The following is a 22,995-nucleotide window of genomic DNA, read 5'->3' as shown; positions in this document are numbered from 1 at the left end:
AGCTGTATGGCATAGTCCTGAATTTGCAAATCGAGTCTCGCAATTCTCAGTCTCAGTCGGCGATTGTGTCGCCTCTTCTTCCAGCGTTTGAGGAGAGATTGCTTAGCTTCCCACATGTGAAGAAGTCGGGTGTCAACTATTGTAAAAGGCGTATCAGGTGGTAACATGGTGGTATGCGTTTTTGTGTCAGTGTGCAATTGCTGTACCCATTCCGAGATATCATCTATCTCAGTAGGCGCCGAGCAGTGACGGGCCTCGCGAAACTTGTTCCAGTTAATAAGGCTCAGGCGCTTGGGAGCTAAAGGTTTGTGTCGGAAGTGTATGGTAGTTTGAATAATGTAGTGGTCACTACCGAAGTTAATGTTCAGGTTGGTCCATGTGACAAAGTGAACGCGATGGCTGAGTGTAAGATCGGGAGATGTATCTTTAGCTACACTATTACCTAATCTAGTGGGCATGTCTATATTGTTGTGGAGGGTGAGGCGGTGATCCTGTATGTGAACCCACAAAGCCCTACCCTTGGGTGTAGAAACAGAGTGGCCCCATACTTGATTTGGTGCATTAAAATCACCAAGTATTAGGAGAGGGTGATGTTTCGCGGCCGCAATGGCTCGGGCAAAGAGAGTATTGAAGCGATGGTGTTTCGCCTGTGGCCTACTATAGACGTTTAATACGTATAAAGGCGATTCTTGAGTTTTACAAGGAAGGACCTCCAAAAAGTTGTGCTCCACATCGACGCCGTCGAAATTAGAGTGAGTTACCGTCAAATGTTTTTGCGTTAATATTGCAGTATCGGGAGAATTTAGAGATTTAGTTTGGTGTACACTGTAACCGGGAAAAGTTATGTTTCCGTGGGTCTCTTGTAGGGCAATGACTGCAGGGGGTTTGGGGCAGGAGGCCAAATATTGTTGAAGAGTCGCTTTCTTTTTGCGGAACCCCCTGCAGTTCCATTGCCATACTACAAAGTTCGAGCGATTAGGGTTTGCAGCCATTGTCGGGAGGGGGTGTAGGAGAGAAGGCGGGTACGGCTATATTTGGATTATTGGCCGTGACGGCCGCAATCCATGCAGTGGTCTGCTGCATTTGAGTTTGTACAAAATCTAGAAACTTGTCAAGTTTGTCATTTATGGCAGCTTGGCCCGTCTCCTGAGCTGTGAATCTGCTCTCTATGTGAGAAATCTTACTTTCAATGACGGCGAATTTCTTCTGTGTTTTATTTTCGAGGGCGTTTATCCTATCGTTAAGAGTTAGAACTGTGTCGCTGAGAGATTCTTCTTCGCGTGGTGTGGCAGGGGTTTTGCGCTTATTTGAGGGTGGCAGCTGGGAGGTGTCTCGAGGCATTGTAGTGTCCATGTCAGTAGGAGGAAGAGGTATCGTGGGTTCAACAGCAGGGAGCGATTGAGCAGGAATGAAAGATCGTGGTTCGGAATGCTGCGAAAGATTGCTAAGGGGCATTCGGGATTGTAGCTCGAGCTTTAACTTTTGAATTTCTGCCTTGAGGCTAGCGTTTTCAGCTAGAACTTTTTCTAGGCTAATGTTTTGAGATAAGGAGCAGTTAGAGGAAGCTGCCTGTGCCCAGCTTACCTTTAATGGGTTTGGCAGATGACTGGTGGAATGGGGGTTCGTTGACTGGGTCGGGAAGTCAAGTTCTTTGGGAGTCGAGTTTGGGCCCCGCCTCTTGCTCTTGCTGCGACCTCGCTGTGGGCCACGCTCTTGCGAGCGATTAAGGCTCGGTGTCCGGGATGATGGAACTTCTGAGGGCTTAGGTGTCTGGTATTTAGGTGTCTTAGTCTTGTAACGCTGTTTGCACAATGGGGAACCGGTGATGTGAGCTCCACCACACACGACACAGACGGGTTCACATTCATGGTCCATTGAGGAATCCTTCAGTCCGCACTTGTGACAGATTGCATCGGGAGTAGAGGGGCAGACATCCTGGCGATGTCCAATTTTTCGGCAACGGGTGCAGGCTTCCACCTTCAGTCGGAATGGGCGGCAGCGAAGCGTGCAGCCTTCGTAGTTGATGTAAAAAGGGACGTGCGTGCCACGGAAAACAACCAAGATGGTTTCGGTGGTGCTCAGTCGGCGAGCGGCCCCAATGGTCATGGCTGGATTACATCTTTGGAGGGTTGGAAGGATTTCCTCGTCAGCGTAATCCAGAGGGAGATGAAACCTTCCACGACAAGAATCTACAGGGTCGGCAACGTGGGTGACGACTTCGTAGGGGACTCCGTTGAATTTTAAGGTCCGGATGTTGTGGTATAAATCTGCTCGGTCCATGCTTGACGTACTCACGAGCACTGTATGACTGGTGGGATTGACCCTGATTTGATCAGGGCTGCTGATGGGAAGTCCAACTGCTTTGAGAACGAGTTGTCGTAAGACACAGGGGTGCAACTTGGTACAGTCGAGACCCCCGCGTATCCGAAGAATCACCTTGTAGTCCGCATCGGGCAGTGGTGGAGGTTTAGGCTCCCATGAGGATGGTTTCTTCAGATCCGCTGCGCAGGTGTCAGCCGATGAACCAGTGGGACGAAGGTCAGCATGTAGAGCACGCCATGAGCGAGCGGCGTCGCCTCCAGCAGCGACGCCCGCTGCGACGCTGGCCGCGTCGCGCTGGGCGCCTCCACTCATACTAGGCCGGCGGTTAGGCCTAGCGCGGAAGCGGTCGAGCTGAACAATAAACAGTCAGCACTGTTCTCAAGGAGCATTATCACATCCCAACAAGATGTCGAGTGGGTGCCAGGTCCACTTACAGTTGGTGTGATGTGTGATCCAGGGTCCAAGGACCTGAAGAGGTGGTCATAACACGGTAAGTAGCCGGAGCCAAACGTACACACGTCAGCGTTTGATCGGGATCAAGACGCGTCTCCGTGTCCTTCTGAAATCTAGCTCTCTCCTTATCTTTTTCTCCTAAAAAAGAGTTCGTAATGCAGCGTCGGTCCTGTAAAATTCTCTGCTTTCCTGCTGCTTTCCCACTCATACATTTACAATACGTTGCACCAACTGACCAAGTATATCGCGGTCTTGAATTGAATGGGAATTGATAGAGATTGGATTGGATAAACTTTTATTGACTTGATAGAGAGGTTTGCTTCTATTTATGTTTGCAGAAATAGCATCTCTTTCAGTCTTCTTCAACCAAATTAACGTATTTTGCAATAATAATAATAATAATAATAATAATAATAATAATAATAATAATAATAATAATAATAATAATAATAATAATAATAATAATAATAATAATAATAATAATAATAATAATAATAATAATAATAATAATAATAATAATAATAAATAATAATAATAATAATAATAATAATAATAATAATAATAATAATAATAATAATAATAATAATATCTAGCGTTGAACTTCCCATACCCACTATAAAATTATGAGATGCCGTAGTGGAGGGTTCCGGAAATTTAGACCACCAGAGTTCCTTAACGTCCTTAACATGCACCTAAATCTAAATGTCGGTGTGAAAGAAAGAGAATAGGTCCTTTTTTATTGGGCCGTACTATACTTCTTTCTGCGATGGCTGCCACAAAACAAAAAAAAAATATAACCTGAGCGAGGGCGTAGAGAACAGGACTTAAAAAATTACTTCACGAAGGATATCTGAGGCACAAGACAATATGGGTTATTCCTAAATACAATAGATAAATAAAGTGATGTTGTGCTTGAAATGAATGTTGTTCTTCGCGTTTATGTGGAGGCATGCCCCCTTTTCACAACCAATGTGACACCTAACGAACCTCAGTACGGCAAACACGAATGGAGGAAATTTTTTCATCGAGAGACATCTTTCTTTGTAACACGCAATCAAATGAAGGCAACATGCACTTAGACCGAAGAAAAAATAAATGACCCTAGCTGTTGTATTTAGCCATAGTTACGTAATTATGCAGTATATTTAAATAAACTAGAGTGTACGAAAATCCAATTTTCTGTCGCTGGGAATCCAACCCACAACTTTAGGCTAATGCGTCTCATACACCGGCCATAGAGCTACAACGGAAGGAGGTCACTCGCCCACTGCGAGGGTCATTTCTGTACCTGTATAGAATTGAACTCAGGCCGCACAAACGGCCTGGGTTCAATCTCCACTATGAGCAAGAACCTGTACCTGCAATTTATGAGAGTGTAAGGCAACGCCCCTCAGCGCAGATGGCGAGGGTGAAACACTTTTCTTGCCAGTGGGCGTCACGGGCACCGTGAATTTTGCACCAGGTAGCACTCAACCGATAAGCCCTTTTGTGCTACCTGAGTACATCAAGCCTTCCGGGACGAGGCCCTTGATAGTGCTAACGCTGGCCATGACTACAATTTCAGAAATACCCAACGGAGTCGACGCAGAAGTGCCTTACGTCGTAGCCCAATTCGTAGAGCGTCTAATGCGGGATTCGAAGGTTGTGCATTCCAATCGTACCACCAGAACGGATGCTTTTAAAGACGATAGCATTTTGGGGGGCCTTCAACGCAAAAAAATTTGGTCTGTCTGTCTGTCTGTTTGTTTGTCCGCCCTTAACGGTACCCTAAATGGCACCAAAGTGGCCAAACGATACTTCGAACGGCCGACCCCATCCGCAGCGCCCACCAATATTGCTCAAGGTTTAGCGTTCATATTTGGGCGATTGTCAATCAAAAAGCAATCATTGCGAATATCTGAGACACCATAACAACACGTCAATATTCTGTATGTGTGTCTCTTACTAGAAAAGGCACACATAAGTAATTATAAGGACCGTAGTGTTTATCACGTTGCACTGACTAGGCAACTCTTGCACGAAAAGGCAAGTGTTTCCAACGCTTTGCTAAGATGACACGGTGGTGGCACCTACCCGTCACCTTGCGTTCTACGCCTTATTACCTCCGAGACAGGCGCGCAGGGTGCAGGCGCTTCGTTTTCCAAGATAACTGCCAGATAGCGCTCATGTCTCCCGTGTGGCGTGACTTGATGCGCTCGTTTGCCTCCACTGCACGCTCGAGGCACTCTAACACAGCGCCTCCAGTATACCATTCACTGATTTTCTTGCGCAGAACATCAAATAAACGTTTTCTTCACTCTCTCTCTCTCCAGATGCAAGACTGTCATCTTTCGACGTCATTTGCAGTGTAAGAAGCAGATACGGAGCCATTTTTTTTTTGTCCACTTCAATAGATTTCAGTTCATGACTTGGTTACTACAACTCAGTTAAAAGCGTCAAATGTCCAGTGCAACAGGGATTTAGTACCTATTAGATTCACGTCGTTCGGAGTATTTCAAGCGTAATGCAAGCCATCGCACGCACACCAATGCGGAAATGCGAAGCAGTGGGATCATATGTTTCTCGGCGTGTGTGCGCGGTAAATTGGAAAGGCTGAAAAATTGGGACAGGGTACGTGGCTGTTTATTTCAATCGTAAGATTTTCATACAATTTACTAGAAGAAACTATGTAGCTGTGATTGTACAACCACTATGGTATGATGTGTATACAAAGAATCGTCGACCTTTCGAACGTGCCTAAGGTCTTAGTTACTGTCGTTTTGCCTATCATTTCTATTGAAAGATTGTGTCGTTGCGTATCTTGGGAGCTAATTTGAATCGGTCAGCGTAAGATGGTGAAAGTTGTGAAGTGCGACTGCTGATGTTTTGCTGAACTTTCCCTTGCAACAATGGGGCTGCATGATAAACAATTTAAAGCAATCTAAAGACGATCTAGTTGATAAATCATATCGATCAGTGAGCTGAGAGCGACAGAACACACTACAGACAAAAAAAAAGAACCACGTGATCAGAAAGTTGTGCGTTTGACTCCTGCAGACGGAAATAATGCATTTTGCCCACAATAGTTTTTTAGTGTATGTCCTAATGACTGCACTATAGCGAAAAATATCAACTTTCGCCGATGCTTTCATAGGCCTAAGTGCTTGTTGTGTGGTTCTCCCTTCGTCTGTTGTCTGTTCCGGCGTTCACCGTTATCTGAACGATCATGTTTCTTTAAAATCATGTACCTTTAAAAAACATGTACCTTTAATAAAATCATGTACCTTTGATCATGTACCTTTAAAAATTCCCTGACAACCATTACTGAACTGTAATAGCTAACTGAACTGTGATCTGCCATGCTATTTCTTGTATAATGGTTTCTAGTGTCATCTTCGTAGTATGGCATGTATGTATATTTTGTGTACTTAGCAATGTTTCGAAACCTTTTAAGTGGTACCTTTTGTCACTGAAAAATGTTTTCATCCAGAGTCCTCAAACAAATGTACCTGTTACCGCCCCCCCCCCCCTCTTCTTGTATGCCCACCCCTCATGTAATGTCCCTTCTATTAGGGACCCTTGAGGAAAAATAAAATAAATAAATAAATAAATAAATAAATGTTAGACAAAGCCTAAAGAACGAAGCTCAGTTGAGCCCATGTGCTGCCCATTATTCCCAAACTGGCTGATGGACAATTCGTTGCAGCTTTCATAGACATTATAACCAAATTTCTCTGTAGTGTCTTACCAAAAACCCATTATTTTTAGTACGTGATTGTCGGCCAAAAGGCGAGCACTTATTGTGGGCATCTGCCATGTTTCGAAGATGAACATCATCAATCCCTCGCAACTGGTTCCAGACCTGCTCATGCGATGAGACCAAAGGATGCGCAGTGGTTTTTGGAAAACCTCGGACGTCGCGCTGACGAAGCACGTCCGGAACGCACCGACAGCACCGAATGGGAAGGCGATCGGCCCCGTTGCACCATGGCAACGCTGATGGCCGTCACCGTGCTTGCATTTTTGAGCATTGGTTCAATCGCCATCGGCAAGGTGATGCTGGAGCACGCAGTCAGCAAGCGCCTGCTCGCGGTGGACCCAGGTCAACGTGGTGCGATGCTGGTCACCGCAAACATGACGTCACCACTTTTTGTCGTCAACGTCAGCGCACTGAACTACTCCGACTTTTCCATCGTGGGTGTCTTCTAGTGAGGAACATATAACAACGTTTGCCTTGTGCATAAGGCCGTGAAGTGATCGGTAAGACCGTGAAGTTCGACCATCAAATGATCAGCACATGGTTGCTTTCAAAGTGATGAATGATTTTGTAATGCTTTTTGCCATTGTGGGGGCATTCCAAGAAAGAATAGAGGAACAGTTGCCTTCAAAAGAGATTGTCGTTTCGGACCCAAGAATGAATCGCACTGAAAAACAAAAACGAAAACAAAGAAAACGTGGGATCTTGCATGGAGATGCCTTAGTGTCCTTTAAACTGCCGATAGATTGTTTTCAGGCTCCCAGCAATATATTGTGTTGCAATACTGTAACATTCGCAGCGCGTCAGCTATAGGCACTCATTTGACACCGCTCAATACACTGAAGTGGTGTGCAGCTTTCGCCGCATGTGTAAAATATGCAATATGTATCGCGAGCGATGTAATCAACTGGATAGATTAGGTCACATTGCTTCAGATATGAAGAGATTCTTTACGGGCTGCAAAGTTGGTTGTTGCTTGACAATACACTTAGGTGCCTTCCGAAAATAGTGGAATCTCGTGTATCAGGCTCGAATTTGATACTGCAGATTATACTGCTGTAGTGCGGAGTACTTGCGGCATGTATGAATTCTCTAAGATATATGAACAGTCATTCATTCAGTGGGTAAAGTAGATTGCGTTGATATTGGCGTACAAAAAATGTTTCAGTTTGCGAAAATGGCTCATCCTTGACAAGGTACTTGAGTGAATTTTCTAAACAATAGAAGCTCGTGAGTTGGGCTAAAATTTCATGCAACAGATTTTACTGCTATAGTGTATAGCTTTTTCTTGGTGTACAAAGAGCCATTACTGAATCGTACGAAGTAGATTACATTGTCTCTGGCGTTGAACTTTTTGCATATGCCGATATGGCACTGACCTCTCTTTACTATTACACTGTTCATCATTGTATTGCGTTTCGTAATAATGGTTGGAGTTTAACGTCCCGAAACCACCACATATGAGAGAGGCCGTAGGGGAGGGCTCCGAAAATTTCGAGCAGCTGGAGTCATCAATAATCATCATCGATCTTGGCCTGTTATATCTTCCGTTCCTCTGCTCGCGATACACGCGCGCCTGGCACTTTGATGTCACGAACGACTATCATGTTATCAGCGTACCACAGCAATCTTTACAGGGAAGTGGCCAGCGCCAAATTTTCAAGAAAAAAATCGCAAGCAAGCCGTATGACGACTATTGTCGTGGGACGAAAATGCGCCCTTTTTACTCGATCACTTTTCAAGTGTACGCAGAGAACACTCTTTCTGCACTCGCGGTGGCGCTTCCTTTCTCGTCCGTGTTTGCGTAGCGCAGCCAACTACGCCGCACTGCAACACCTTTCGCGACGCAAAACCGAATGGTGTACGATCTGTCCAACCCAACCGAACCGCAGCGCGCTCAGCGACAGCGCAGCGCCAAGCAGACGGATTCCGCCGTTTATCGCCAAAGGGAATGAGTACAGGCGCCATCACCATAGCAACAATCTCGGCTCTGATATCGCGCTTCGTCGCAGAAGCGCTCCCCGGCCTCCATGCGACACCGCCTCGGCGCAATATGGCTGTCTTTTCAACAAGGAAGAAATGTTAGGCTCGCCTGAATCGTCTTGCGCTGTGTTCACGTGAATTGTCGCTACTGACAATCCCTTCAGAGTGGGACATTGCCTTACGGACATCGGAACAGGTCAGTGCGGTTGTTATATTACTGTTGGTATTCAACGAAACATGTTTTAAAGGGAGGTGTGACGTACAGGCACCTAATAAATATCTCAAGTGCAGTGTCTAATGCGTGGGTAGACGGGAAATCTTTATTAAAGAGAGTAAATCGCAGGCTTCCCCAGCGCACCCGCTGCACAGATCCTCCGTTTCGCAACTGGCGTACACAAAATTCCGTGCCTAGCTGCCCTGGATTCCGTTCTTACTCGGGAAGCTATACAACTGCTGAACCGAAAGTTGTGGGATGAAACCCCTGCCTCATTTCAGTGGAGGCCAAATACTAGTCGTGCATACTTAGATTTATGTGCTGTTAAGAACACTAAGTAGTCGAAATTTCGAATTCCTTCCACTACGGCGTCTTTCATATTCATATCCTGGTTTTGGCACGGATAACTCCAACAATTATCGTTATCACTCAGTCCACAACACATCAGTGGTGAGGGCAGCTGCTTCACATTGCGAATTGTAATTAATAGCTCCATTGATACACTATAGCGTACACTTATTTCGTTTGATTGAGAACGCCAATCCGGGACTATTGCTGACTGATAGGATTGAGTTTGAGTGCTATTGCGATTTGGTCTTGCCTATTGTTGTTATCGAAGAGCTCGAAAAGTGTCATCACAGTGCAAGCGTTTCGGGTTGCTTAAGATTTGTCATTCATTACAATTGAATCACGCATGACGCATCAAGGGGGCGGTGAAGGCAAACAGCCTACAAAGCTTCTTATATTGACCCATTAGCCACGTTGTACTTGGTGCAAATGCGGACACCACAAGACTGCACTTAAAACTCGCAGACCAAGGTTCTAAGTGTTCGTTCTTTTCTCAAACAATCGAAGACTGCTATGGACTCCCGAGTGACTTGGTATCTGCACAAATCTTTTACAGCGAGAGTTGTTATGAAAGCAATTTTCGAGTCGCGCGCAGTCGTTGTTGTCCGCCGCCGCCGGTGTCCGTAACCACATTGCATGAAAAAAACCTTGCACCAATGACACAGAGGGGCTTGAACCCGGGTCCGCTGAGTGCCAGCCTAATATTCTACCACTGAGCTACACCGGTGCTTGTGACTTGTTGTCAAACTTGCCTTGTGCTTGTGACTTGTCAAACTTGCCTTAGGCAGGCTTGATGTCGCTAAATCAATCGCGTTACTACAACTTAAAAGCGTTTCACAACTGCGAAAGAACAACCAGTCGTCGCACAATGCGAATAGCGTAACGAAGGGGCCTTCCAATGCTCCAAACCATCAAAAAAGCTTGTTCTTGTTCCCCTATTAACTTTGGCGCATACCCACTTCAGCCATAATTCCTCATCGTCGTCAGCCACTGCACGGACAATTGGCTCAAAATTCCTAGCAAGTGTTCAGCGGATACCATGCTTCTCGGAAGAATGACGAAAAATAGCATAGCGAATGCCGGCCTACTTCCCAAAAGTTTATTATTAATGCCTAGTGGCTACCAAGCAAATGTGCTTGCAGTAGTTACCCAATGAGTGTTTTGAAAAGGCTCTGAAAGGCCACGCAATGCTGAAAGTATCGGGTGAATTCACCTTAAAATTGGCCAATCCCCTCCTTTGGATACGAGCCATTTGCCGAGTAAAACAACAACGACACTCTTCTAGCTTTCGCTGTGACTGTGCTGCGCCTATACTGCGCAGACCTGGTGCTTTTTTTTTTTTGCCATAGAGAACTTTCCGTAATTCTAATCATAATAAATTTCAAATTTCTCTAAAAAAGAACCTTTCGGTTATATTTAATATAATTGTTAATGGTTATTCACGTTTTACCACGATATTTCTACAGGCTAGTTTATGGTCTTGACACTGCTAATTTGCTATATTTTATTGCAGTTTTTTGAGTGTATTGAATCCCGTACGATAATACCCAACTCAGGTACTGTAGGTATACAAAAAATAAAATAATAAATACAAATAAATAAATAGAGACACCAGAATCTACTCTTTGGCTATCTCCCTCTCCAGCCGTTCAAGGTGATTCACACAACTTTCAGCTCCTGGGTGAATTCGTGAAGGGCTGGAAGAAAACGATATTTGACAGTCATTCAGCGGAGGCCGCCCCTCCCCCCCCCCCTTTTTTTTTACTGCATGAGCAGGCGAGATTACTGAGCTTCTGTAAGGTCTTCGGTTGGCTGGCAATCATGTGAGCCATTTTACAAGATTATGTGAAACTATGGTGTGGTAATTATCAGGGTGGGAAGCCTAATCCTAATTTATACAAAAATATTATCCGAAATACGAGTGAACAAGGAGCCCTTCCCCGCCCCTTTAGCACGTCCGTCCATGATCTTTTTGTTCACCTATTACTCAACTAGTCCAATCCTACATGTGTCTTCCCAACTTTACTGCATCCATGCTCTCCCCTGCCCTCCCTCATTTTTTTAAAGACGATAACCTTTCTTCAGATACTTCAAAGACAAAATTCTAGACTGTCTTTTTGTCGGTCTGTCGCTCACATATTTCAGGCACACGCCTAGACTTTAAGCACTTGCTGAATGCTCAGCCATCTTATACGGATGGTTGCGTTACTAGTTGTGAACATTGTCGAAAAAGCAAATATTGCTCACACCTCAGGTGCAGCATCAACACTAAAGTATTAGGCGGTGTACTCTTTTACTAAAAATACAGAAATACGTAGTTATAAAGGCCCTATAGTGTTTATTAACCGGCGCTAAAAATGCGACGCCATGCACGAAAATTGGGTGCAATCTACACGTGCAATTTACCGGTAGCATCAAAACAAAGGAGCATGTGGGATCATAAATTTTACTGTAACACACTCGGACTTACAGTGAATTAATGTGATTCATTTTATACTAACGATGCTACAATCAAACATATTATCACTATTAATGCAATCAAACACACTATCGATAGCGATATCAATGGTTTCTTCCACCATGATAGTACCATCAATAGTTCTGCGTCACTAGTTGCCAAACCAGATGTGCGTATTTTCCACTGGCGTTAACTGCACACCGCAGGCTATACTGTTGCTTGCACTTCGTCCACAAGCACTACTGTTCACATTGAAGGTGACGGCCATACTACGTGCTTGGGGAAATTGGCTTGAAATGTTCCCTCTCCAGTTGTCACCTTATCTCAAGCTGATACAGTGGTCATACGGGGCTGAAGTAATTACCTCGGTGACATTATTTATCGCGAACATAAGCCACTGACGAATCGCATTGTCTCAATAACGTCAATACCGGCGCCATGTTTTGTAGTAGGCTAACGAAAAGCCGAGTTAATGACTTCATGTGTAATATAAAACTGTCAGCAGCTTGATCTTCAATGCGTGGCCTCGGCTCTGTTGAACTGAGGTGAGCGCCACCAAGCGTCTAACATATGCTTCCTGCGGGTTACAACAGATGTGGTGGTGGTGCATGTCAGTTTCACTAGTAAATTTTTGCCTGGCCGGCAGGTCGAATGCACTCACTTGTCATACCGTTTTCGCCATGTTTCGCTCTTGGCTTCCTTATCGCGCGCGCTCATGGTGTTCTTTGTTGTATGCTTATCTCGATATCTCGATAATGAACCATTGCGTGCGACAGCTTGCGCACCTCAGAGAATCACATCTATAGATAGCAGAGCAAATAACAGTTCATGGCATTTGTAGAAGTTGCACAAAAAGTAAATCTCAAATGCGGTGGCCTTCTTCGTGTTCTGATTCACTAATTTTCAGACTGCGTCAATTGAACTGTTTTCAATTTAGAGTGTGCCTTTCTGTTCGGTTCATGCTTCATGGAAGATGTCATATGAAGCACAATGTATGTGCGTGTTTTCAGCAAGAAAGACGCATAGATACAACGCAAGTAAAACAATTTTCTTGCGTATAGTTATCACATAAAAGCTTAAACTGCCATCTTATATTATAATCAAGTCATTTTTCCGGGACCCTAAACCCCATATTATGTTACTCGCGCCAGTGCTGTGCTCCAAGACCACATCTTTCGTGCAGCGCAGACCGAGAAGGAACGCACACTCTAAATTCCAAGAACAGTTTGATTTGCGCTGTCTGATAATTGTTGAATCGGAACATGAACAACGCCACTGCATTTGAGACTTACTGTGCAACTTTTACAAACGCTTTGAACGTGCGTTTGCTCTGTTAGATGTGATTTCTTTTGAGTAGCAGCTGCGAATGCAAATACGAAAGGTTCATAAGCTGTCGCACGCAATGCTTCATTGTAGAGATAAGTATAAGACAATTAACGCCACGGGTGTGCGCGATAACGCAGCCACGACCGAAATGTGGCGAGAATGGGATGCAAAGAGAGTGCATTTGACCCGCCGGTCAGGCAGATTGGAAACACAAATTTACTAGTGAAACTGACGCGCGCTATATCTATCCTTAAGAGCAGGAAGCATATCATGTTAGACACTTCGTGGCACTCTTCTAGTACAAGCAAGCCGAGGCCACACGTTGGAGCATTCAAGTTAAATGCGCTGATGGTTGTATATTAGCTTCGCAAGTAACGGGGTGTTTATAGTTTTGCCCGAAGAAATTGCCACGATGCGGTCTATCTTTGTTTTGCTGGTTCAGTTATCAGTCGCTAAACAAACTATTGAAAACGCGCCTCTGATTCTTTTTTCTTTTCTCGTATATATCATGAGTTTTGGTAGCTTAACACTTTTGTATTAGAAGGTCTACCTTTTTTGCGTGGTTCGAATGCATTCACAATAATGCTGACAATAATTTTTTACCTAATACAATATTTTTACTGGCAGACAGCATGCCTAGTTATCATATATACAGGAATATGATGTATCATTAATGGCATATTTCTGGTCAGTTCTGACTTTATTTGGTGATTGCTGGTTCAGTCGTTGTTAATATTGGTTAATATGGACCTGCATTCAACAGATGTTTGCCAATATCGGGCGAAATTGATGAACAATGAACATCCACAGTTTTAACATTAACATTTTTAACAATAACATTTTAACATTACCAGTTTTAACATTAACAGTTTTAACATTAACCCCACCCTCGCAGACTTGGCCATGAAGTACAGAGGCCAAAATAACCATTAGCCTACCCGGTTTCACTACAGATCAGTGATTTTCACCCCTCCCCCACCCAACAAAAATTGCTGTATGCCCCCTGGTCTCAACAAAATAATTCAGTTTTGTGCCAGTGTTTGTTAGATGTCCTCAAGACATGTCCACACTTTTAGAAAGCGACAATCATAGAGTTATTAAAATACACACTGTAAAAAGATTGCTCTGTCCTATTAATTTGCTCGGCCAACCAATTGTGTGTATATATTTTCGTACTCAGGGCAATCTGCGGGTTGTAAATGCCTGCTCTGTCCTATTGATTTTGCCGCATGGTGGTGGTCTAGTGGCTAATGTGCTCGGCCGCTGTCGAGCAAGTCACGTGATCGAATCCCGGCTGAAGCGGCTTCATTTTTGATGCAGGCGAAAATGCTGTAGGCCCGTGTGCTCAGACTTGGTGCCCGTTGAAGAACCCAAGGTGGTTGAAATTTCGAGAGCCCTCCCCTGCGGCGTTTCTGATAATCATATGGCCGTTTAGGGACTCTAAATCTCACATATCAATCAATCAATATAACCAGTTAGTAACAATAGCAGCATCCTCCTTATTTACTAGCTTCTTTACTTTTCTACCGTTCGCTATTATTATTTTACCCTTTGAACCTAGTGAATAATGTGGGTACTACCTAGCGTGTCCGGGCTTGTAGATATTACTGCTTGCGTACACGATGAGTTTGTGAAGGTTACTTCCTTCATGAGCTCCATTATATTACGCTGTAATTTCGTTAGTCTATTGCATATATTGTCCGGCTGTATTTTTCCTCATTATATCGTAATGAAATAAGGTTCACGCTACACCACGTCACATGTATATGTAAGGGATGAGTTTTAAAAATCGGGGTCCGAAACATCAAATTAAAACCTCAGATTCTGGTTAGTTTGCCTGTAAAATGGGTGGTACCCCAAAATATGGCTCTAGTAGATACATCCGCTAGTTTTACGTTACTGTGTGTCACTCAGTAACTTTGATATTCTGTGCGTGTCGGTAGATTACATTGTCCAACACATATGGAAGACGCCATCTTAGGCTGTTAAGCCGATGATTTCTTATTTTTATAAATTTTGATGTGAAATAATACATCCCTGAAGCATCGTAGTCATCAACTTGAATGCTTTCATGCGTTTGAATAATCCATAAAACAGCTCATTAAGGGACTCAAGATGCAACTCACTACGAAAGGATGTCCTTGTGGTGTGGATTTATAAGGGTAACGACATCAAGAGGTAACACCACATGGTGTCACTTTTTTTTAGTTTGAGCTCGTCCATGTAGTAAGGTTACTATCTTTGCTGCTACTACCGTTACTTACTACGTCGGTGGTTATTGTTGTAATGAGCACTTACTATATTAACGATCGTAAATGCCACTGCTTTTTTTTTAAGAACTCATGGCCACTCAATGAGAGTAGCTTCCAGAAAACTCCAACTTGTGAAAAGGCGTGCGCTCTGGGAGTGCAGGTCGTTGGGTCTGAAGTTCACCCAGAAAGATTGAAACGCATTCCTACCAAGTCTCATGTATGAAGACCAAATACAGGCCGTCCAGGCAGCCCTGGATCAGGCCGGCAGGCTGTACCTGTCGATCCCGTCAAGAGATTAGCCAGGTGCCCGCTTATCGTGTTTTGACCAAGCACACATCTCCCTGTAATGGGACCCTGATTAGAACGCGAAAGTTCTGAAATGAGCTGCTCATTATTCATCTCCAAGGACGTTCGTGGTTTCGCACACAGCCCCTTGGCGAGACCTCACCTCCACTGCACTCATGTTCTTGTCTTCATTCATACTACTACTCTGCGTGAGAGAGGGACATAAAAAGAGGAGCGAACGCGCTTATTGTACAGAGCAGCGCAGAGCCGCTAGTGGTCTCTGCTCACAACAGAGCGTGCGCCTGACTGGAGCGAGTGCTCTAACGCAGAGCCATCTAGTGGGTGCTCCGAGTACTAACGTGGCTACGACAAGGGGCAAATGACAAGCCCCGACAATAAGCTGCTTCTCATATGATCAAACTTTATTCGCTCACTCAGTTAACATGTTTTCATTGTTGCAGGATTGGTGATATATATTTGCGTATCGAGGATGAGGAAGGACGTTCAGTACAGGGACCTGCCCGGAGGTCCCTTAATGATCAAATTTGCCGACGAGCTGCCTCTGTGCACGCTGTGCTCGAGGTGCGGCATGCTGTCCAAGGATATGTTCGAGGATCCGTCATCGCACGCTTTCTGCAGCGTGTGCATCTTCGAGTGCAGCGACCGGAAGAAAATACACTGCAAGTACGAGAACAAGGACGTTTCAGTCGACGAGGTAATGCGGATTTTTTTTACATGTTTTGTGTTTGACTGTGTAGAGATTTTGAAGTACTTTGGACTGTTACAGAGAAGAGTCATTTACATGGAATAACGTAGCGAAGATACTCATGACAGAACGCGGACAAGGACACGAACACATGTGGTATGCTAAGGCATATGCTGCTACACAAACGAACGAAATGAACAGGAGTGAAGTCAGGGATGCAGAGGGAGGTGACAAGGGGGTTGCTACTCTCCTAACTGATGAGATAGCTTGCTAATTTTAGTTTTTAGTCAGTGAGTCAAATTTATTTAGTTAGCTAGTTATCTGTTCGATGGGTAGTTCGTTCGTTTCTTACCCAGCTTGTTAATTGTTAGCTAGTTGGTTAGTAAGGTACATAGTTACTTCAGTCGCTAATTACATAGTTCAGTGGTGAGGGGTGGGGGGTCGGTTGGTTAGTTAGTTCGCTAGTTAGCTTGTCTGTTTTGTCTGTCTCTTTGTTACATTAGTACGCAGATTTCTTCCACGGAATATTACGTGCTTTCCGGGCCTTAACCTCTAACTAATTTGTTTTCGTTTCCAATCACAGATGATGCCTGCAATCGACATATTAAATATCGTCATGGATCAAGTGGTTTACTGTCCAAACACAAGAGAGGGTGACTCCTGCAGGGAACATTGTAGCTTGAAAGACTTAGAGGTAGTTCATTGTTAATTTATTACCCTTGTTCATTTGGTTACAAAGCGGGTTTTGAGCTCCACTGAAACCTCGCGCATTTGTTTTGTAGTTGTAATCTCAATGACTTCCGGGCTGGCAGTAAGGCGCATGCGAATTGTTTATTAGCAAGGCCGTAAAAAAGTGTGTTCAATCCAAAGGTATACCACTTATGATATGTGATTTTCGTAGCATACTACTAGCTGTAGCCTAAGTTAATGGATAGCGCCTTTTCACAACTAGTCTACAGTTGCACCTTCCGCCGATGTGGTTGCTTTATTAAAGAACAAAACGCACAGTGTTTCTTCGAACATTTGTATTGTTACCTAAACGCTTCTAAATGTTTTCTCACCGTAGTGTTCTGGAATATTTATTCTGCATTTGCAGTAACAGTGTTTTGTATCTTAATGCCACTGAACTCTCTTTTTTTTCCTTCAGTTTTCTAAGCGTGACAAAATAAAAACAAATAATCTGCTTTTCAGGGACACTTGTTGAAGTGCGAAAAAACGGAAGTTATCTGCCTGTCCTGCGGCGATTCAGTGAAGGGCGTCGATTGGCAAGACCACGTGACTTCATGCCCACAACATGTTGTTCAGTGCCGCCACTGCGTTGTGGCAGTCCCTCGTGGGAGGCTGGAGGTACGTTAATGACGTTTCACCATAGGTTGCGTGACACTGGAAGTTCTAAAGAAATACGTCCGCGAAGCCATACTGGGAAACTCAAGGAACTAGAAGAATAAGGATGGTGAGGAGCACATTCGGCAAGTGCTCTCAGCTCATGAGTGCTACTTCACCACTGTTCCTCAAAAGGAAGGCCTATAACCACTGCATGTTACCGTTTCAGAGCAGGAACCTGGAGGCTTAAGACGGAGTTAGCTGGAATCGGGGAAGATGCAGAAAGCAGTTACAGGCGTAACAAGAGCAGAGTCAGAGTTACAGGCGGAGCAAGAACAGAGTCGGGAAATGAACAAACTGGTGTGGAAGACATCTTAGCCAAAGTCAAGAAAAACGTACCCATGTGTGCAGAGAATTTATTTTGCAGGTCAGCTAACCACCAGTAATTAAGAGTAACTGACGAGATTTTTAAACAAGGCAAACACACGAGGGGAGACAGAAAGTTGATGGCCAGATGACGTTATGAAGTGCGGGTATAGCGTGGTCTCATCAAGCGCAGGACCAAGTTGACTGGCGAAATCTGGCGGATGCATTTGCCCATTAGGAGGCATAGTCTTTTTTGATCATGATGATAATGATGACCACCTATGCAGGTTACTTACTGGTTAAGTTTAGAGATACCAAGATGCATGTAGGGGAGATGTGCAGTTGTCTGCAATATGAATAGGGACGCTGAGTTAATGTTAAAGCAGTGATTACTGGTGAAGTGTGGGTACGAATGCGACGTACTGATGGGCGAAAATTACCATGCAGATTAAGTATTTATTGTAATGAATCATAATTTTCTTGGCAACACCGAATAGCCACTATGGTCTCTTGAATGTAAGTGCAGTGTTCCCATCTATGATGCTTAGGACAGTTCTTACTGAAGTGGACTGCTTGAAAAGTAGACGCTACTCTAACTGTCAAAGGAAAATAATTAGTGCACTTAGCAAGTTTTTCTAATTATTCGTCTAACTAAATGGTGTAACGTTCGTTGTGCAGGGTGCAAAATGAAATGGTGGAGTTCCAAAAGCATGTCGACTAGATACCAGCTTTTTAAACTATCAACTATGAGACAAGGGGTGTCAGAACTTGCGGTGAAAACCTGAAGTTCATGCATAATATCATTAGCGAAAATATGGTTGTATGCATTAAAGCCTCGAAATCCATGAAGCACTGGTGGACCTGACTGAAAGCACTGAAGTACACATCTTTGAGATCGTGTCATGCTTATAATTATTTTACATACACCTTTCAAACCACTGGCTAGGTATTTTATTTGTCTACGCACGTGCTAGCAGTTGTAATAAGCAGAAAAATTATTAGCAAGGCATGTTCAATCTTTCTGATTGTCAGTTTTGCCATCACCAAAAGAAAATGTGCACTTCAAACGGTGTGAACTGTTTCAAGAAGTATAAGTGCGCCACACTTCCCAGGTGACACATGAAATGTTTATTATGGATGCTAAACTAAAAAAAACGAAACCGCACCACGTGCATTTGCACCAGGTATCAGGAACGTCCGGATAATTATTTGTAAGAGTCAAACGCTAGTAGCATGCGTTCCGAATTCGTATTTTATTTGAAGTGGGGCTTCTATCATTTGCTGAGTCCTTGGTTTGGGCGATGATAGAATTCTCGAAAAACACGGCAGATTCAAGCGTACACGAATGTCTCATAAAATTTCTTCAAGTGTAACGTCTGATCTGTATAATCTGTTCTGAATCCTGGTAGTCCTTCTATAAAGGTCTGTTGCGAATAGCAAAACGCAGAGAAGGCCAAAGTTTAATTGGCTCATTCGTGATGCAGAATGGCGCAAAGGATGGAAGATGGTAAAAATCACAACAGGATAGGCACTGTACTGTTCCTATTTTTACCTTCTTTCTTTTTTCTGGTCACGAAGCAGGCAATTGAACTTTGGTCCTTCCTGCATCTTCTGCGCAGTTCTGCATCGTAAACCAGTAGAAACTTGCCCAGCGTACCACTTTAATTGGCTATGATGAAAGCACATGCTTCGTGTGTTTTTACTTGCTGCGTTCTTCCTTTTCAGCATCACGAGCGTGTGTGTAGCTCCAATCCAAACGCTATCCGGGAAGTAGACTCCTGTTCGTCTACGAATGCAGATTCTGTTGCATGGTCACGCAGCAACTCAGTCCCAAATCACGAAAAGATTTCGGTGTCTCAGAACAGGAACGAGCATCGTCTAACGCCCGAAGCCAGGGATAAAGCACGTGCCAACACAGAGGCTGTCCGCAGGAGTACGGTATGCTTGCTGTTCTCTAGAAGACTACCATTATGTGCTAATACGATGTACAAAAGGTGTTTCAGCAAAATTTTGTCTACTATTAAAAAAAAAGTTAGGAGCGCTCCCCGACCAAGAAAATGGAAGTGAAGAGTGACCTGTGCGTGCCCGACTGAATCTATCTATTTATCTATCTATCTATCTATCTATCTATCTATCTATCTATCTATCTATCTATCTATCTATCTATCTATCTATCTATCTATCTATGTGTTTATCTATGTATATATCTATCTATCCATATATATATATATATATATATATATATATATATATATATATATATATATATATATATATATATATATATATATATATATATATATGTCTTTCTTTCTTTCTTTCTTTGCTTCTTTCCTTTTCTTTTTTTCTTTCTTCTTATTTTGCTTTTTTCTTTTTTCTTTTTTTCCTTTCGTCTTTCTTCTTTCTTTGCTTTTTCTTTTTTCTTTCTTTTTCTTCTTTTTTCGCTTTTTTCTTTTTCCTTTCTTTTTCTTCTTTTTTCTTTTTCCTTTCTTTCTTTTTCTCTCTTTTTTTTTCTTTCATTCTTTCTTTATTTTTATTTTTTTTATTCTTTCTTTTTTTCTCTTTTTTTCTTTCATTTTTTCTTTATTTTTTCTTTCATTTTTTTTCCTTCCTTGTTTCTTTCATTCTTAGCTTCCTTATTTCGAAGACCATGCGGGAAACAAATAAATGTAACAATGTAAGGCAATAATGAAACGCGAGAACACAGAAGAACAAGCGACCCCGACACAAGATCAAGTGACCACATCAGAAACGGCTGATTGCCGACAAAATCACGATCGGAGTGACCGTCAGTTATAAAAACGTGCAGTGTACGAATAATTATGCTGACGTGGCTGGTGCATCTTCTAGGGCCGCATTTACGTGAATTTACATTTGTGTACACTCGCTGGGGCTAGATTTTTCACATAATATGCCACCACCGTCACCGGGAACAGTAAATTATAGAAGCTTCACTTATATAAAATGGTAATGTGCAATACGCCTGTCAAGTTACTTCAGTACTGTTTTGAGCCATGTGTACTTTACCGTTATTATTTGTCGTTATGCTGCCTAATTAATAACCATTGTTTAAATAACAGTTATAAAGTAGCAACACAAAATTTCTTCAACGCAAAAGTTGTAGTGCAAATACAACTTGGTATTTTTTCATTTATGTTGAGATAAAAGCCATGCTTAATTTTGTATCAAGCTTCTTTTGCGAAATATCATGCGAAAAATAATGAAAAAAAAAATACTTCGCACAAGTTGGCAAACAAGCGTTGAAGTCCCCTGTGCTTACCACATGTAACAACATCACCGGTCTATACAGGCGATGGCGCGGGGAGAGCAAAATTGGAGCGCACTCCTATGAAGAAATATTGTATTACACGTATGCAGAATATGCAATATCCTCGTATAAACACATATGACTCACAGGTGTTCTCGAACAAATATACTTGGTTATAGGATTCATCTTACATGATGATAATGGTGATGATGATGATGCTGCTGCTGATGATGATAATACCACAGGCGAGCTCAGCCTGGCATACCTGTGCCAAAATTTCTCTGCCTAAGCACCTTTTTTTCATAAATTATGTCACAACATACTTCGCCTAAACCATCCCTTGTAGGAAACGTAAAATTATAGTTGCCACTTCATTGTACATCTACCGCACACGCACTGGAAACAATGCATTCACAGAATCAATGTGAAAACCCCTTTCATATTGCATGACCACATTCAGTGAACGGTGCTGTGCAAAAGAAAAAAAACCGATGCTGATACACTACTGCATGGTTGCAGAAATTTAAGGCTACTAACTCTCTTTTGTGCGTAGATTGCAACAATGTTGGTAATCGCATCACTGCATCTAGTTGTGTAAACCTGCTTTTTCGGAAAGTGAGGGGCTAATAGACCGTACGTTGAGAGAGATTTGTCGATAGGGTGTGAAGGGCCTCGTGACATCTAGAACTTATCAGGAGGCAAAAGTGTCCCTAGTTTGAACGTATTAAATGTTCAAGCGGTGGTGAACACGCCCACGTGGTTTCCAGCTTAGAGTGAAATGAATACATGCGTGATACCCAGACAAGGAAATCACAGTGAAATAATTTCTTGAAAATGTTCATGTACATCGCAATATTAAAATTTTAGCCATCACTGTCTTGTCTCGTTGTATAACATGGCACAAAGAAAAATCGATAAACAGAAAAGAATTCAATCATCTCGTGCGGAAGAGAACCATAAGTAGATGCGAAGCAGACGGCGCTAACGCTTACAATGACGTTGACGTTGACGCAGGCGCTCATCGCGGCATTGCGCAGACGAGAAACCTGGGGAGGTGCAAGGTACGCCGTGATGGAGCGGTGTTTGCTACTCTTGAACATACCATTCGTTGCTAATGAACAATGAGAGGCAGAAGACTCTGATTGGTCATCGAGACCTGCAGTCCAGTTTTATTAGTTATTGCGCACGCTGCGACTTTTCATTTTTCAATAACGCACTGGAAAAATCTTCCAACGGCACTACCTTGGAGCTCAAAATCCAGTGCTTATACATAAGGACTGGCCAGTGAAAGGTAGTGCAGCATGAGCCGTAGGTTTTTTTCAATTAAGAATGTCGCTAGCAGATGCTGCCTGCGCCGACGTTGCAAGGCGGATGAGAGGAAGAGGGTAGGAAAGGAGAGAGAGAGGCACGAGATTTGCATGCACTAAGGGGGTCTAAACGCCGCGAGGAGGAATGCCTAGGAGAGAGAGGGAGAGCGAACGTAGGTAGATTAGCAGACGCTCGTCGTGGTTGCGAGGCCAGAGAGGGAGAGCGGACGCGCATGCGCTGTAACGGTGGTCACGCCGCACACCGGATTGAGATCGAGCCTAAGCCGCTTCGCATCTAAAAATTGAACTTGTGGCCTGTTACTCCGCAGAGCACGGCATTTGACAACTGAGCCACGTACGTGCCATGCATGCACAACCGTATAAAGCGCGAGCTACTTACGGGCACCATAAACATCTGGAAGTACACAGATATCGGTGTAGCTTGGCTGTGTTTGTGATCCCTAGCACTGCTATGGTTCCCCTTAATTTTAAAACTGCCCCTCAGACACGCACGCGAAAGCCGCTCTTTTCTGTTTCCTCTCTTGATGTGGAAAGAAAAAAGAATGGCAGGCACTTCTTGCGAAGGTCTCTACCACGCGGCCGGAAGACTGTGAGGGGTCATTTCATCCAGCACAGTTTAAAAAAAAA

At 43.5% G+C, this 22,995-nt stretch overlaps 1 protein-coding gene across 6 annotated transcripts in view; it reads left to right on the top strand.

Annotated features, from left to right (window-relative positions):
* The first annotated feature begins 8,366 nt into the window (after positions 1 to 8,366).
* The window catches only part of LOC119164175 (uncharacterized), a 39,915-nt gene continuing 25,286 nt past the window's right edge, over positions 8,367 to 22,995 (top strand). The window contains exons 1-5 of one of the 6 annotated variants that reach the window (XM_075871167.1): positions 8,367 to 8,690; positions 15,839 to 16,092; positions 16,667 to 16,777; positions 17,275 to 17,430; positions 19,498 to 19,710. In XM_075871167.1, the coding sequence (XP_075727282.1) occupies positions 15,868 to 16,092; positions 16,667 to 16,777; positions 17,275 to 17,430; positions 19,498 to 19,710 (705 nt within the window). In that variant the 5' untranslated portion in view covers positions 8,367 to 8,690; positions 15,839 to 15,867. The remainder of the gene's footprint in view (positions 8,691 to 15,838; positions 16,093 to 16,666; positions 16,778 to 17,274; positions 17,431 to 19,497; positions 19,711 to 22,995) is intronic. The other 5 variants (XM_075871164.1, XM_075871166.1, XM_075871163.1 and 2 more) reach the window with 5 other exon arrangements.

The sequence above is a fragment of the Rhipicephalus microplus genome, chromosome 8 (genome assembly GCF_043290135.1).
Source record: "Rhipicephalus microplus isolate Deutch F79 chromosome 8, USDA_Rmic, whole genome shotgun sequence".
NCBI lineage: Eukaryota > Metazoa > Arthropoda > Arachnida > Ixodida > Ixodidae > Rhipicephalus > Rhipicephalus microplus.
Note: the sequence above shows the minus strand (reverse complement) of the source record. Positions and strands in the feature narration are given on the sequence as shown.